The 14,038-nt window shown below is 45.0% G+C and overlaps 1 protein-coding gene across 2 annotated transcripts; it reads right to left on the bottom strand.

The window, feature by feature from the left end:
• Window positions 1–3,716: 3,716 nt before the first annotated feature.
• On the bottom strand, window positions 3,717–13,604 carry palm1a (paralemmin 1a). Of its 2 annotated transcripts, XM_005732398.1 has the most exons (10): window positions 13,512–13,604; window positions 11,155–11,200; window positions 10,778–10,858; window positions 8,490–8,614; window positions 8,334–8,397; window positions 8,025–8,046; window positions 7,888–7,956; window positions 7,679–7,753; window positions 5,456–5,587; window positions 3,717–4,736 (listed from the first exon to the last, which is right to left on the bottom strand). In XM_005732398.1, the coding sequence occupies exons 1-10, from the start codon at window positions 13,565–13,567 to the stop codon at window positions 4,198–4,200; spliced, it is 1,209 nt and encodes a 402-aa protein (XP_005732455.1). In that variant the 5' UTR covers window positions 13,568–13,604; the 3' UTR covers window positions 3,717–4,197. The 2 variants fall into 2 exon arrangements, with proteins under 2 accessions (XP_005732455.1, XP_005732456.1); XM_005732399.1 differs by lacking the exon at window positions 5,456–5,587.
• Window positions 13,605–14,038: the final 434 nt, after the last annotated feature.

Here is a 14,038-nt window from a genome sequence, read left to right on the forward strand (position 1 = left end):
AACAAAGGTGTTGCGTTTATATTTTTGTTGAGTGTAGATACATGTCAGGTTATGGTTAAATCAGCTGTAGAGAAATATTAGCCTTATCCTCCCTTGGGGATATTCTCCCTGACTGCACAGTTCAAAGAATAAAGTTTTAATTGTGCAGGAACTGTATTTGTGTGTTTGCATTCACATGGACCAGTTTAAAACGGTCCTGGCAACGCAGTGTGTCCCAGGACCTCACTCAGCCACAAAAACCAACGTGTGTGTGTTTCAGTGTTGCTGAGCAGCAGAATTTATCAGGAATGCTGCTGACCAACAGAAACACATACACAGAGTGAACACATGGAATTTGGAGTTATTTTACTTTGTTTTTTGTGAGATTTTTTGGTTTTAAATCTTTCCTTAAAGTCAGGTTTGTAGTTGTCATTGTCTGAAAATTAGTGTTTAATCAGTTAGTTTAAGCGGTTCATCACAATAACAATAAAATATCATTTCAGACACTTGGGCTGCCACACACGTTCGACTAAATACAGTGAAACTGCAGAGACTGTAGGTCCATAAAGTCTGACCCCATCCTGCACATTCTTAAAGTGCATCTTTAAAAAAATAATTTCTGTTATTTGGCCTTAAATAACAGAAACCCAGAGTCACAGTTGCTGCTATATATTGTCCCTGATATTTGTGTGTGTGTGTGTGTGTGTGTGTGTGTGCAGCCCGCATGCACAGGGTCAAACTTCACTTGTGAACTAATCAGGGAATAACGGGGTGAAAACACAACCTGCTTCACTGTCAGCAGGTACTGTCTCCTGCAGTGGGCGACACTGAGCCTCATTCTGCAGGTTACTAAGACAACAGCAGGAGGCTGCAGAGCATGCAGACGCTGCTGAGTGAAATAAATCCCTCCGTTCTCCATCTGAGCTTGTTTTTATCTTCCTCAGAGTCTCAAACACAGCACTCTGCTGGTAAACCTCTGTGAAGTCACAGACCCACCAAGACAAACCCTCGATCTTCCACTCAGCTCCAGAAATGCTCAAAAGATCAAATAAAAACAGAAAAAGCAGCAACGTGTCAATCACTGTTCAACCCTGCCCTAATCCTTCCTGCTTCCTGCTCCTCTCTGACCTTAATGGGAACATTATCTCCAAAACAAACATGTTTTATTTAGTCCTGAGACCATAAGCTCACCAGGAAAGAGTTCACTGAGCTCAAAGATCATCTGATGAGGAGACTCATTTCCTCACAGACTTCTATCCAATCAGAGCAGAGTCGTCACCCCCAGGAAGTCAGACAGACCCACACTCTGTGTGTGAAACATGACGACCTGATGAATTTCAGACACAAGCTGATGATCTGATAATGTTTCAATACTGATTTGTAGGAGCTGCTGCTCAGCAGATATGAACCTGGTTTTAACCCTGTTTCAAGAGCTTTCTCTATCAGACATTGCATCGCTGAAATCATGATCAGCTGTGAGGAGTCTGAAGAAAGAATGAGGTGAACTTCTCAGGTCAAGTGGCTTTATTGTCATTCCCACCATGTGCAGTGGTACAGTACACAGTGAAAGGAGACAACATTCTTCCAAGACCATGGTGCTACATATAACAGACACTCAACACAGGACTAGATAAAGTGCAAGTGAGCAAAAAAAAAAAAAAAACTAAACAAAGACAGAAACTATACAGACACAGCAGTGCAATACAAAAGTGCAACAATGAAAGTGGGTTGTGCAAAAGCTAACTTGATGTATTAACAAACAAATTTCCCACGTGTGGGACTAATAAAGGTTATCTTATCTTAAGGGGTGCGTGTGTGTGTGTATGAGATTGTGCAAATAAGTGTTTGTGTAGCTGAGATATAGTCACAGTGAACTTTTTTCAAACTGCATTGTATATATTTGATTTTTTATTACTTAAATGGAATTTTTGTAATACTAAGGTTCCACTGTTGTAGTGGGACATTAATCACTGGGACACAGCTAGGAAACATGTTGCATGTGTGGTGGATTCCCAGCCAGAGTCGCATGGACTCCACACTGGTAAGGCACATTCTCTGTAGCTTGTCTCCCTGTACTAAATTATAAATTTAAGTTTGGTTTATTTTGCTTTACTAAGTATTAGTTCTTAGGGCTAAAAGTCCCCAAAGTACCAAAGTGATGGAAACTGCCTTTTATCATTATACCACCTATTTATGTGTTTTTCACTTGTGCTAAACAGAGAGGTCTGCTGCTGCATTTTGCCTTTTAGATATATGTAAATAGCTTTTCCCTCCAAGCAGTCCGGCTCCCGAGGACCACACTGCCCTCCTCCACACTGGACTCTCTTCTCCACACACTTCTTGGACTACATAACACTGTCCTCTCACTCCCGATACTTGCACTCTGCTGTATTGCACTGTTTGACTCTGTCTGTGTACTATTGTACTAATTTATTCTCGTTCTTTTCTGTTCTTATTCTATTTCTATTCAAGTACAACACTGTTGTACTTATTATTAGTTTATCTTATTCCTGTATAGTTGTGTATATATGTATATTTTATTTTTTTCAGTTTATTTTTACAGTTTGCACCTTTGATCTAGGAGGACGCTATTTTGTCCCACTGTGTACTTGAGTTTATATTGTTGGGTTGACAATAAAACTCTGCTTGACTTGACTTAAATGTTAGTCATGTACAGATTTTGTTTTATGTGTATAATGAGTTTGTCATATAAGGCTGCACGTTAAATAGTATTTTCAGTTGTGTTGGGAAAATTTACTTTTGTATGAATATGTGTTTTGTAATTGATCCATCTTAGTGGGGATTTAAATATTATAAGTGATTATCAGTAGTTTATTTTGAAGTATACTTTGCTTCATATTTGTCTCAGTTTTACCCCGCTATTACACTTGATTTTGAAGTGGCTGTTGAGAGAAACCATTGTTTTGATATTTTTATGTTTTTTAAATATTGTGGGCCAAAGTTGCATGGACTCCACATTGGGATTAAGAAACACCTGCTGCTGTGAAAATGCTTAGAAAATAAAGCCAGTTTTGCAACCAGTCCCTGTTTGTCATCATAAAACAGTCTACCATTTGAAATCTGCTACACTTGGCAGAGACGTGTATGAGGGTGTGTGTGGCAGTCCGATCGCTGAGCTGTGAGAGTTGGATCCTCTTGGCGAGCGTCGCTGACTCAGCGGGTGGATCAAAAAACAGCTGATGGGATTGTGAGTGCTGTTTGATGGAGCCCAGTGTGAGTGAATCCTCTGAGGTTATGTCAGACTTTCAATGCAGCACGCTTCAAAAGATTTCCACAGAGACGAAGATCAGCGAATGCTTTTCAAACTTTCAGAGGTCAAAGAAGCAATCAACAATTAAAACATTTAATTTTATTCAATAAAGACGACAGCAGCTTCGAGCTCTCATCTGTTTCCTGTAAAGATCATTGGTTTGAGCAGTGCTGGATTAAAACCTCTCAGACTGACCTGATCACAGAGAGCCATGCACGAGTCTGCAGGATAAGACCTCATTCAAGGACAGGTGAACAGACCTGTCAGGTATAAGACTCCAAACATGCATTTCTGTATTAAACCTTCATGTAGCTGTTTATCAGATTTATAGTGTACACATTAATTAATGTTATAATTTGCACAATCTTTTACTCTGCCCATTTTTATTGTCTTTGTTTGTTTTCACTGCTGTATATGTAACATTTTACACAGTTTTCAGTGCCCGTGGCACTTTTACTGTGTTTATTTATTGTAGACTGGACCGTCTTTATCCTACTGCTCAAACACAATCATTTCCCTTGAGGGATAGAGAGGTACTTGTTCGTCCATATAGAAGGTGGAGGTGAAGAATTTAGGCTGCGGCACAAAAGCAGACTAGTTTCTGCTCATTTTATTTCTTCTTTTAAAAACTCAGACAGCTTCTAATAAATATAATAATACATTCACAGAAAGGAGGGGGAGGAGCTACAAACATCCTGGCACAGCGAAGGCGGAGGCTAACACTGAGGCTATGCTAACACTGAGACATGTAAGTACAGACGTGCAGAGTAAAAAAGTAAAAAGGCTTCAAGAAAATAGAAAAAGTAAAGAGAGGCTTTATACACCTGAAGGAAGAAACAGGAAGTGATGTTGGGGGGGCTGTGAGCAATGGGAGGAGTTTTCAGTCCTTTTTATTTTTGTATTTGCGTGCTACGTTTCAAGGCGACACCCCCCCACAGGTCACCAGGTCACATGATGCTACAGCACTTACACGGCTTCTTCTCCTTCTCCTTCCCTGCCGTCTCCCCATTGCTTGCCACTGGTATCGCCATTGGAGGTTTAGTGGAGGTTGGTGGGGCCTTGGAGGTGGGCAGAGGTGGATCCGCCTCCTTTTCTCCCCCTGATGTCTTCCCGTTTGGGTCATCAATGTGCACCAGCTCGGCCTTCACCGTGCCCTGCAGCCCCAGCACCTTCTTGGTCTCGTCTTCATCCTCTACGCTCTGGTATCCCATGAACACCATGGTAACCGGGTTCTCAGTGCTCGCCTCAGCCACACTCGGCTCACCACCCACTTCGGCCCCTAGCCCTGTGATCTCCACTGGAACCTGAGGTAGCGGCGACTTGGACCGCATCAGCTCCAACTCCTCCCGAACCTCTGCTGTCGGGAGGGATGTCACAGTGGTGACAGTCTGTGACATCATCGACGCCTCCTCAGCTTTGTGGATGAGCTCTTCAACCTCAGAGGAGCTGAGCAGGTGGATATCCTCACCATTCAGCTCATGGACCACTGGGAGACAGGAAGACACAGGTGAGGGTCAGAGTGCGACACCTGAATGCTCTCCAGCTGAAGGACCAATAAAGACTCACTGAGTGATGTCACAGAGTACACCTGTGCATCAGCTTCCTTCAGCTGGAGCTGAAAGTGATGAGGTGTGACCACCTGACTGTCAGGTGAGTGTTGATCATGCAGGCAGGCTGAGGCCGCTGTGGCTTTAGGAGAAGGAAAACTGCTGCTGTGAAAACCTGCAAACCTCCAGCAGGAGGCGCTGCAACAACCAGACACATGGATCTGCTCCTCACGCTGTGCTATAAAATGTCCACTGCAGGAACTCAGCAGGAATGACCCTCAGTTCTGAAACTCTCAGGATACAACAGCCTGTCACAGGTGTGTAACGCAGGTGTCTAATGCTATGAAAATACCTGGTGGAACATCTGGCAGGTAATGAGTGGAGTTCAGAGGTCCTCCCAGATATGCTGAGAGTTTCTGAAGTGAAGATGTGGAGGTGTTCAGCAAAGACTGTGAGGGCAAATAGTTCAATAATTTAAGAAAAAAAGAACGAGTGATTCATCATCTACAGTCCATGAGCTTGTGAAGAGATTCAGATAAATGCGCGCACAGCAGAGCTGAAATCAGCCCTTTGAGAGTCAGTTATTGCATCAGCAGGTCCCTTCTCTTAAAGCCGGCTTTGTTTTTATTTATTTTTCTTGTTTACTTGCTAACATCACCTTTCTGCTCATCTTCATAAACTTTGACCCCTTGGTCAGAGAGGTCAACAGGAAGTTTGGTGTTACTGGACAGAACCCTGGTTTCCCCCGTCACTCTGTCCCGCTCTACTTTAATCTCCACCGAGTACATCGCTGGATTGGGAGGGGTTAGAAGGGATCACAGGGTCAGAGGGGGTCAACACAACAGACACAATGAGCTGCTGCGGATCTAAAGATAAAGGCAGCAGGCAGAAGGTTAGATCACAGAAGAGAAGAGTCAGGACAGAGAAAGCAGCAGGTCATAAACAAGCACCCCAGGTGAGGGTAACCTTCCAATAGCAAAGGTACAGCTCTATTAGTGTGACATGACATAACCATGCAGAACAAAGAAGGGTCTGATGACCAGAAGGAATATGTGAGGCTCTGCTCGCATCATCCAGACTGACTTTGGTACAGTGTGTATATCCTCTCCTGCTGCCTCAAATAACTGAACTACCAAAACATTTCAGCTGCAAACAACCACAACTCAGATAAGTCCCAAGGATCAGATACATTAAATGGACACCAGCACCCACACATTACCCTGAGAGGAGCTGCTCAGCCATGAAGCTCCTGGTGCACAGTGTCTGCTGATGTTAATGCCAGGGATGGATGGATGAATGAATGGATGAATAGATGGATAAATGGGAGAATAGATGGATGAATGGATGATGGATGGATGGAAGGATGGATGGATTGATTGATGAATGGATAAACAGATGGATAAATGGGAGAATAGATGGATGAATGGATGGATGGGAGAATAGACTAATGGATGGACGGACGGACGGATGGATGGATTGATAAATGGGAGAACAGATCGTTAGGCGGATGGTAGAATTCTCCTGAACGGACTTTTGTAACAGTAGCGTCCTGTTAGCACCACATTGGAATTGCTGAGCTTTTCAAACTCTGTCTCTCATACAGATAAAGGCAGGTCACAGGTGCTGGATTAATACACCCGTGGCACTGATTCACAGATTAACAGGTGTAACTCAGGACTTTTGTCCATAAGTGTACATGGGAGACGTTTTCCATCAGATGTTGAGGGACACTGTGAGGAGGTGGAGGAAGAGGGCCTTGGATGCAGCTCAGGTTATTGCAAGAGTTTATTCCTGAAACTTGAAATCTGTGACCAGAAGCAGAGTTGCTGACGTTCGTACGGTCAGAGTCTGCCTCCTCTGTTGCTGCGTTGTTTGAGTACATGTGCATCACTCTGATTATCTCTCTGCATGTTGAGTGAGGCTGCATGTATTTATTAAAGTCAAGGGAAAGAATGTGAAAGCTCTACTGATGTTTCTAATCTAACATGCTTCGAGCTTCACTTAACATGTGCATGTTGACAGTTGCTGTGAGGACTCGACCTTCAGGATGGACTGAGTGCTGACACAGCGGTCACACTCTGGCTCCGACATCGTCTTTTTCCAAATGCCTTCACATCTCCCGTGGAAACCCCTGCAGTCATGCCAGGGGTAGATTCAGACCTGCTTCTGTTCAGCCTTAAATACCAGCAAAGTGTCAGGAAACTCCCACAGCTTCATACATTCATTTAGCCCATGATTCATTTCAATAGCCTCCCACAGATCCTACACTATGAGGGAAACACCACAATAACACACACACACACCCATCACACCAGCCAACACACAAATTCACTGTTAACGTGACCCTAAAACGGACTTACAGATAGAGACAGGAAGACAGCTGTTAGAGACACATTAAGGTCGATGTCCCCTCTCCTCCCACGTGTCTACACTCTATGACCTCTGACCTTACACATTTGCAGGGTGAATGATAACAGACTCATTAAAATCACTGAAAGCTGCGACTAATCATATTTTACTGATTCTTCGAACCTCATCACGGAGAACCAAACGCAAACTCTTAAAGTCAGGAAACAAGATGGCTGATCTCATCTGTACTTTATTCTTTTACTGGCTTTATTAGACAGTGCATCAAAGACAGACAGGAAAGCAGGGGAAGACCTGCGTCAACCCTCCGGCTGCTCTCAGCCATAGGGCCTATGGCCATCTCCTTCTCCCAGTGAGCTAATCTTTAGCCATGGAAATATTCTGGATCTATTTCCTGACTTGGTGACTTCCAGGTGAGCTTCATGTCCCACCTGAGGAAAACTAGCTCAGTTCACCAGTTTAAGACGACCCCCGTCAGGTCGGTGCAGAGTGGGTGTGGTCACTTCTGACTCACCTTTCTTCATCTCCTCGGTCGCCTCTCTGGGTTTGTTCAGTCGAGGACTTTTGTTAACTTTGACCTCTGCAGGGGCTTGTGGGTAAAAATGGGCCAGGCACAAAGACAGAGCAGAGAAAGAACTAACAGTGAGGTTATCACAACAACTTACCGTAATGTAACTGTAATCTGATTACTGAGATCTGATTACAGTTATAGCACAGTCTCACCTTGGATCACCTGAGTTGCCAGTGGAGCCCTGTCCTGCTGATGCCTTTCGCGATCTTTGACCTCTACAGCTGATCAGAGACAAACGTGAGACAAAGGCTTCACGAATAAAAACAGACAGAGAAATTTAGAAATTTACCTGAAGCTGGTCTTGATGACACCTGGGGGCACAAACAGAGAAAGGAAGTTTATCTTCACAATAAGAGTCTTAACAGGAATCCTCCATCAATAAGTAGAAGGAAACGGGAAACAGAAACATGAAAAAACCTCCAAAGTAAGCCAGTCCTGCCAGTGAACCCCCCTCCCAACATCCTCACCCATGTAATCCAACCTAATTTGTTTCAAATGATCTATTAACCCTATGAGGACAGCAGAAAAGCTGATTTTAGAAAGGAAAAAAAGTGATATTAGAAAACGTTTGTGTGTGCGTGCGTGCATGTACACTCACTTTAATGTTAGTTATGGTCTGACAGACAGATCCAGTCTCAAGGCCGACAAGTTCCTGCTGCAGCCTACAGCACACACACACACACACAGTTGATGGTTTTAATCCCACAGTGAATAAGGCCACCCTTCCTGGATGTTCGGGCTCGGCGGCTCAGACCTGTCGATGGTCTCCTCCAGGCTCCGGGTCCGGGCCTCGTCCTGCTCCAGCTGTCTACAGACTTCGTTCTGCTCGGGTCCAGCAGATGCTCCCTCCAGGAGCCAGCGGTCCCTCAGAGCCTTTGACTGAAACACAGGTCACATAGATGACAGCTTCCTTCTAACACGTGAGGAGGCACGTATCAAATTCATATTTGTTCATGAATGTTTATGAAAAGAAGAGCTGCAGAAACATGTGCTTAAAGTTCACTCGTGATCTGCTCACTATGAAGCCCACCACCGAAGCCGTCGTCATTCCTTCATCATTTCTTTATAAAGGAGGCAGGTTGAAGGTGTGCAGGTGAGTCCAGCTGTTCGATTGGAAGCTGTGAGTGAGACAGGAAGTCCTCTGACTGCAAACAGCTGACAGATCATCAGGAGAGGACAGACTGGCACTCTGATCCACTCAGAAAACAATTAACATAAAGCCCTGAAAGTCCACAGGAGACACCTGGGGATCCTGTCCTTCATCAAAGCTTCCAGCTAAGTGAGGAAGACTCTCCAGCAGGAAGATGTGTCATCATCCACAGAGCATGAAGAGAATAATCAAAGCAGATCAGAGGGTTCAAAGCATCTGTCAGCCTCGGGAATAGAAAGCTTCAACCTTAAAAAGTGTCAGAAAGGCTGAGCAGCTCCAGACTAAACAAATCAGCCAGCAAGATGAAGATCAGAGCAGCACGAGGAAGGAAACCTGGACATCAGACTTCACAGTCTGCAAAAAAATCCCCATGCACGGTTAAAACTAAACCAGCGGGTTCATCAGAGCTTTTTACATATATAACCTGAACTCTGGTCTCATTCTGAGCGTCTCATTAAACCCTTGCAGCTGACAGCAGCAGACACTCAGCTGCACGGCTCTGAGTGGGATTCGTCCTCGCCGGGTCGTCTTTCAAACTCTCAACGATTTTAATCAGCACCTTAAAAAGCTGCTCGTTTCACACACATGCTGGCAGAAAAAAAATCTTTATCCATTTATTGTTTTGACGTTTCGGCTACACAACACTACAAATTGGAGAGCATCAACATCATGTCCTCAAAGGAGAAAACAGTGAAAATGGAATAAAATCACTTTAGTATCTAATGATTGAAAGCAGGCGTGCACAGACAGCAATGGGTGCTCATGGACCAACGTCCATCAGGAGGACGTCTGAGTGTCCCTTTAATAAACGCGTGAAGCCTGAATGGATCCTTTTAGTTGAATAAAATTATCTGGATGAGCTCGGGCTCGCTGAACTCGCGGCCTCCTCCTCATCGGGAAAACAGCTGCTATTTCACATGGCCCTGGCAGTACTGTCCTACCTGCGTGCTGTTTGGCTGATCTCAGATATTTTTACCTTGCAGCTGTCAGTTTGTGCCTCTTGAATCTCTGAATACCTGGAAGACTCGACACACAGTGAGCCAGCAGGAGTAGGAGCCAGAGAGAGTTACTCTTTATTTTTTCTGGTGAAAGACAAACTGATAAGAGTCATTAATGAAATATGATCTCATATCAAAGATCAATAATAGATGAGAGAATTTACTGGCAGAAATAAAATTTCCACAGCACTTCAGTCTGGAATATACAACATCTGAACGACAGGTTTCTGTCGTTGTTCTGAGAACACAACAGAGAGCCGCCTATCAGAATAAAACAGGAAATGACCACTGACCATCTGAAAGAAGGACATGAATAAAAACATCAGTGTGAAAGAGCTGGACTCCACAGAGCATTCAGGTTTTGGTTTCGTTTATTTAGTGCACAAAAATGTTTCTTTGTGGTTTGGCATCAATGTCAGCTTTGTAGCCAACTCCACACCGACTCGTCTCAGGTCCCGGCGTGGGACCTGAGGGAGGGAGGGAAACCTCGTTAACACAATCATCTCCACCTGCCCATCAGACTTCATGGCACAGCCCCTTGAGTGCACTGCAACACCCCTCCACTGCAGCGGAGCCAGAGACCACGCCCCTGCCATAATCAGGCCTGGATCAGACCCAGATCAAACCTGGATCAGGCCTGGATCCGATCTGGATCTGGTTGAGTCATATCTGGATCACACCTTGATCAGACCTGGATCTCTGCAGCAGTCTGTTTACGTGCCTGAACAGACTCAGAGCTCAGAGACATGAGGTCTCAGTCTGACTCGTGTTTCTGCGTCTTCACGCCTCCTAGCGGCACGATTTAGAACGGTATGAAGGCTTCAGCATCTTGCTCACCTCTGAGTGCACCCGACCTTTAAACAGAAAACAGGAAACAGGAAGTGGTGGGCTCACCTTCAGGTGCTGTAGCGCCCTCCTGTCGTCCTCCAACTGACGCTTCTTGTTCTCGATCTCCGTCTGCCACTTCCTTTTCTCCTGCAGCATTATGGAAAACAGAACCAGCTGCTGATTGGGATCAATAATCCAATCACACTTCTGCTCTGAAGTAATCCACTGAGGTAATCTGATTACTGACTGCACTCTCTTAGTGTGGGCTTTTATTTTGAAATAAAATAAAAGTGTGTTTGTTTAGATAAAGTTTAAAATTCAGAGTCAACATTGATAACTCCAAGCAATAAAACTTACTGGGGGGGTGGGGTCTCACACACACATCTGAATCATTGATACTAGGTGTGTGAGATGCTGCATTCACTGACTGTAAGTAAACTCACCACAATGAGCTGCAGTCGATCCTGCTGATAGAGAACCTCGCTCACCCTGAGGGAGAGACAGACAGACAGGTTAATGATGTCACTGTGACATCACTGTGACATCACTGAATCGTACGTTTCCTTGTTCCGCTTAATACACAGATGCTCGATGCACAGCTCTGTTTACACTTTAACCTCACACACTCATTCATACACTGACTAGCTATCTCACACATACACACGCACACACACTCTCTCTCTCTCTCTCTCTCTCTCAAACACACACACACACACACTCCAGCAGAGTCTTGAAGCGATCAGCTAACAAGCGCTCAACAGCGGTGAGTCATCAGTTATTTGCTGTAAAGATGGCTGCCCTTTCTTCAGTTTGCTTGAGCTGAAGGCAGTGCGAGGCCTCAGGTGGTCTGTGCTGGCGGAGCTGCTGCTGGTTGGTGTAGCACTCAGGAAACCAGAGTTCACCAAACAAGGAGCAGCCAGACGCAGATGCGGCGTTGGTCCCGCCCTGATTCCTCCCTGAGTCTAATGGGAGCATCGCACCCAAAGTAGACTTCATGTTTTATTCAGTGAGACTTCAACTGGAGGCTGAGACCATGAACTCATCGGGACAGAGGTCACTGGGTTCAGAGGTCAGCTCGATCCACCTCTCCTCTCTGGAGGACACACAGTATGCTTTACACTTTAAACTTTTCCTCTCAGACACCTCAAACAAAGCTTCACTTTAAGGTCTCCATGGAGACCACAGTCCACTGCAAGGACCGACAACACCAGCAGCTAGAACCCGGCCCACTGGGAACCAGTTCAGACACAGCGCCCTGACGAGGAGGAGGTACTTTAAAGGCTCAAACTGAAGCTCAGGCTCTTTCTGTGTTTTTGTCCATGCCTGCTCAGCAGCAGTGAGATGTATTATAGAGAGGGGCATGGCAGGTAATGGGACAGGAGCTCAGACTGATGATTGGATGATATTAATTATTGATCAGTTTGTGATCCGTCTGAGAGGAAAGGGTTCCGGTCAGTCAGCAGGTGTGTGACTTTTAATTGAAACGCCGCATTAGAGGCAGACAGGAAGTCCATGCACTGCAGTGATGAAGTACTTGCAGTAAAAACAGAAGAGTACAAATACTCAGTTACATGTTAGAGTAAAAGTACTCTCAGCTTAGCCTTATAAAGTAAAGATAAGCGATAAGATCAGATAAACCTTTATTAGTCCCACATTTGGCACTAACACGTGGTTCTGCTCTGGGCTGTGTCCTTGTCCAGACACCACATCCTACTACTGCCTCTGAGCCTCCACCAGGCTGCAGCAGCTCCATCAATCCCACAGGCACACCAAACAAGCACACAGGAAGTGCACTTCAAAATAAAACAGCTGCTGGGATGAAACTCAACCAGCTCCCAGATTCTGATTGGCAGTCTTTTCTGAAGTCTGGGTTTATAAGTGGCTGTGAGGAAGGCAGGAGGAAATAATGAAGAAGTCACAAAGAAAACAGATTTCTGCAGAACATGATGGAAAATAATACAGATAAAAAAATTCCCAAAACACAAAGTGGTAAGAAACCAATGATTTATCTGCAGCTTCCTGTTTACCTGCATCAGGTAAAATCTGATTATCTGATGAACCTCAAACATGACGTACAGAAACATCAGAACTCATCTCAGCACCATCTGACACCTGGATCTGCTCCCAGGTGTGACTCTTCCTGTGGGAATCATCCATCGGGTGCGTCTCTGCAGGTGTATGGTAACTCCATAGTGAGTGAGACTTTGTGCAGGTGTGTCAGAGCAAGTTTTATGTTGACGTTTCTGAAAATTCACACTTTGTGGTAATTCTTGTAATTCTGTAAGTGACATCGTGACATCATTAAAGAGCCTGCCTTGCTGAATTTAGAAAACTGAACCAATCGGACTGGGGCTTAAACCTTATATTGTGAAGAACCCCGCCGGAAGTCACCCTCTCCTCACACGTCCAACTTGACGGAAGTGACTGAGCTCAAATGAGGAACACAGAAACTGATCAATATGTAATCATAGACGCTCGTGCTGCTTATTGATCAGAGCTGGTGCTGCTTCCGCAGGGGAAAGTAGAGCACAGAGAGGTTTGATCACTCCGCGGGTCCGCACGCCCTTTAACCCATCACCTGCCGCTGCGGTGACTCGGACACCCCCACCACACCCCCCAAAGTCTCCAGTTTGGTGCAGTTAGCCCCCCACCCATCCACCCCTCGGTCCTGACTCAGCGCCCTGATGCCGCACAATGACGACACGAGTCTCAGATACGTCATAAACACAGAAAAACAACCAGAAGAAGAAAAGAGAAGAAGGGAAAGAAAGAAGAGAGAGAAGAAATAAAGTGTACTCACTCCTCCATGTCCGACGGCAGATCAGTCCGCAGCAAAATCAAACATCTGATCCACATCCGAGAGAGCAAACAAACCCGCCCACCGGGGAGGACGGAGGACAGGAGGGAGGGGGGGAGGAAAGGAGAGGAGGGTAGGAAAGGAGAAAAGGGTAGGAGAAGTTTTGAATGTTGAACCTTTTTTGGTCAGATTTTGACGTCACAGTTGAAAGTGTGCTTGCAGATTCATAATCAAGAGATAAGAGTGAGGAAGACTTTTACTTTGAAATCAGCCCAACAGCAAAAACGCTGTTATTGAATCCCAAAAGGTTGATTCTGTTCATCTGGACGTTTTCAGTGGGAGAAACGTTTCGTCATCATCCAGGTGACTTATGCAGTCTCAGCTTACAGCAGGTCTCCAACCTTATAAACGGTTCCTCTGCACAATGACTGAAACTAGCCAGACAGAATCAACCTTTTGGGATTTACTTACCTGGATGACTGAGCATGCATCAAGAGGCTGTTATTGATCAATTGACTGATGGATGGAGG

The sequence above is a fragment of the Pundamilia nyererei genome, unplaced genomic scaffold (assembly GCF_000239375.1).
Source record: "Pundamilia nyererei isolate P.nyererei 1_Seehausen unplaced genomic scaffold, PunNye1.0 scaffold00046, whole genome shotgun sequence".
NCBI classification, from domain to species: Eukaryota; Metazoa; Chordata; class Actinopteri; order Cichliformes; family Cichlidae; genus Pundamilia; species Pundamilia nyererei.

Coding starts and splice junctions, on each gene's coding strand:
- palm1a (XM_005732398.1), bottom strand. CDS start 13,567: ATGTGGATCAGATGTTTGATTTTGCTGCGGACTGATCTGCCGTCGGAC. Junction 11,201..13,511: donor CTGCCGTCGGACATGGAGGA/GTGAGTACACTT, acceptor TCTCTCCCTCAG/GGTGAGCGAGGTTCTCTATC. Junction 7,957..8,024: donor GTCATCAAGACCAGCTTCAG/GTAAATTTCTAA, acceptor GTCTCTGATCAG/CTGTAGAGGTCAAAGATCGC.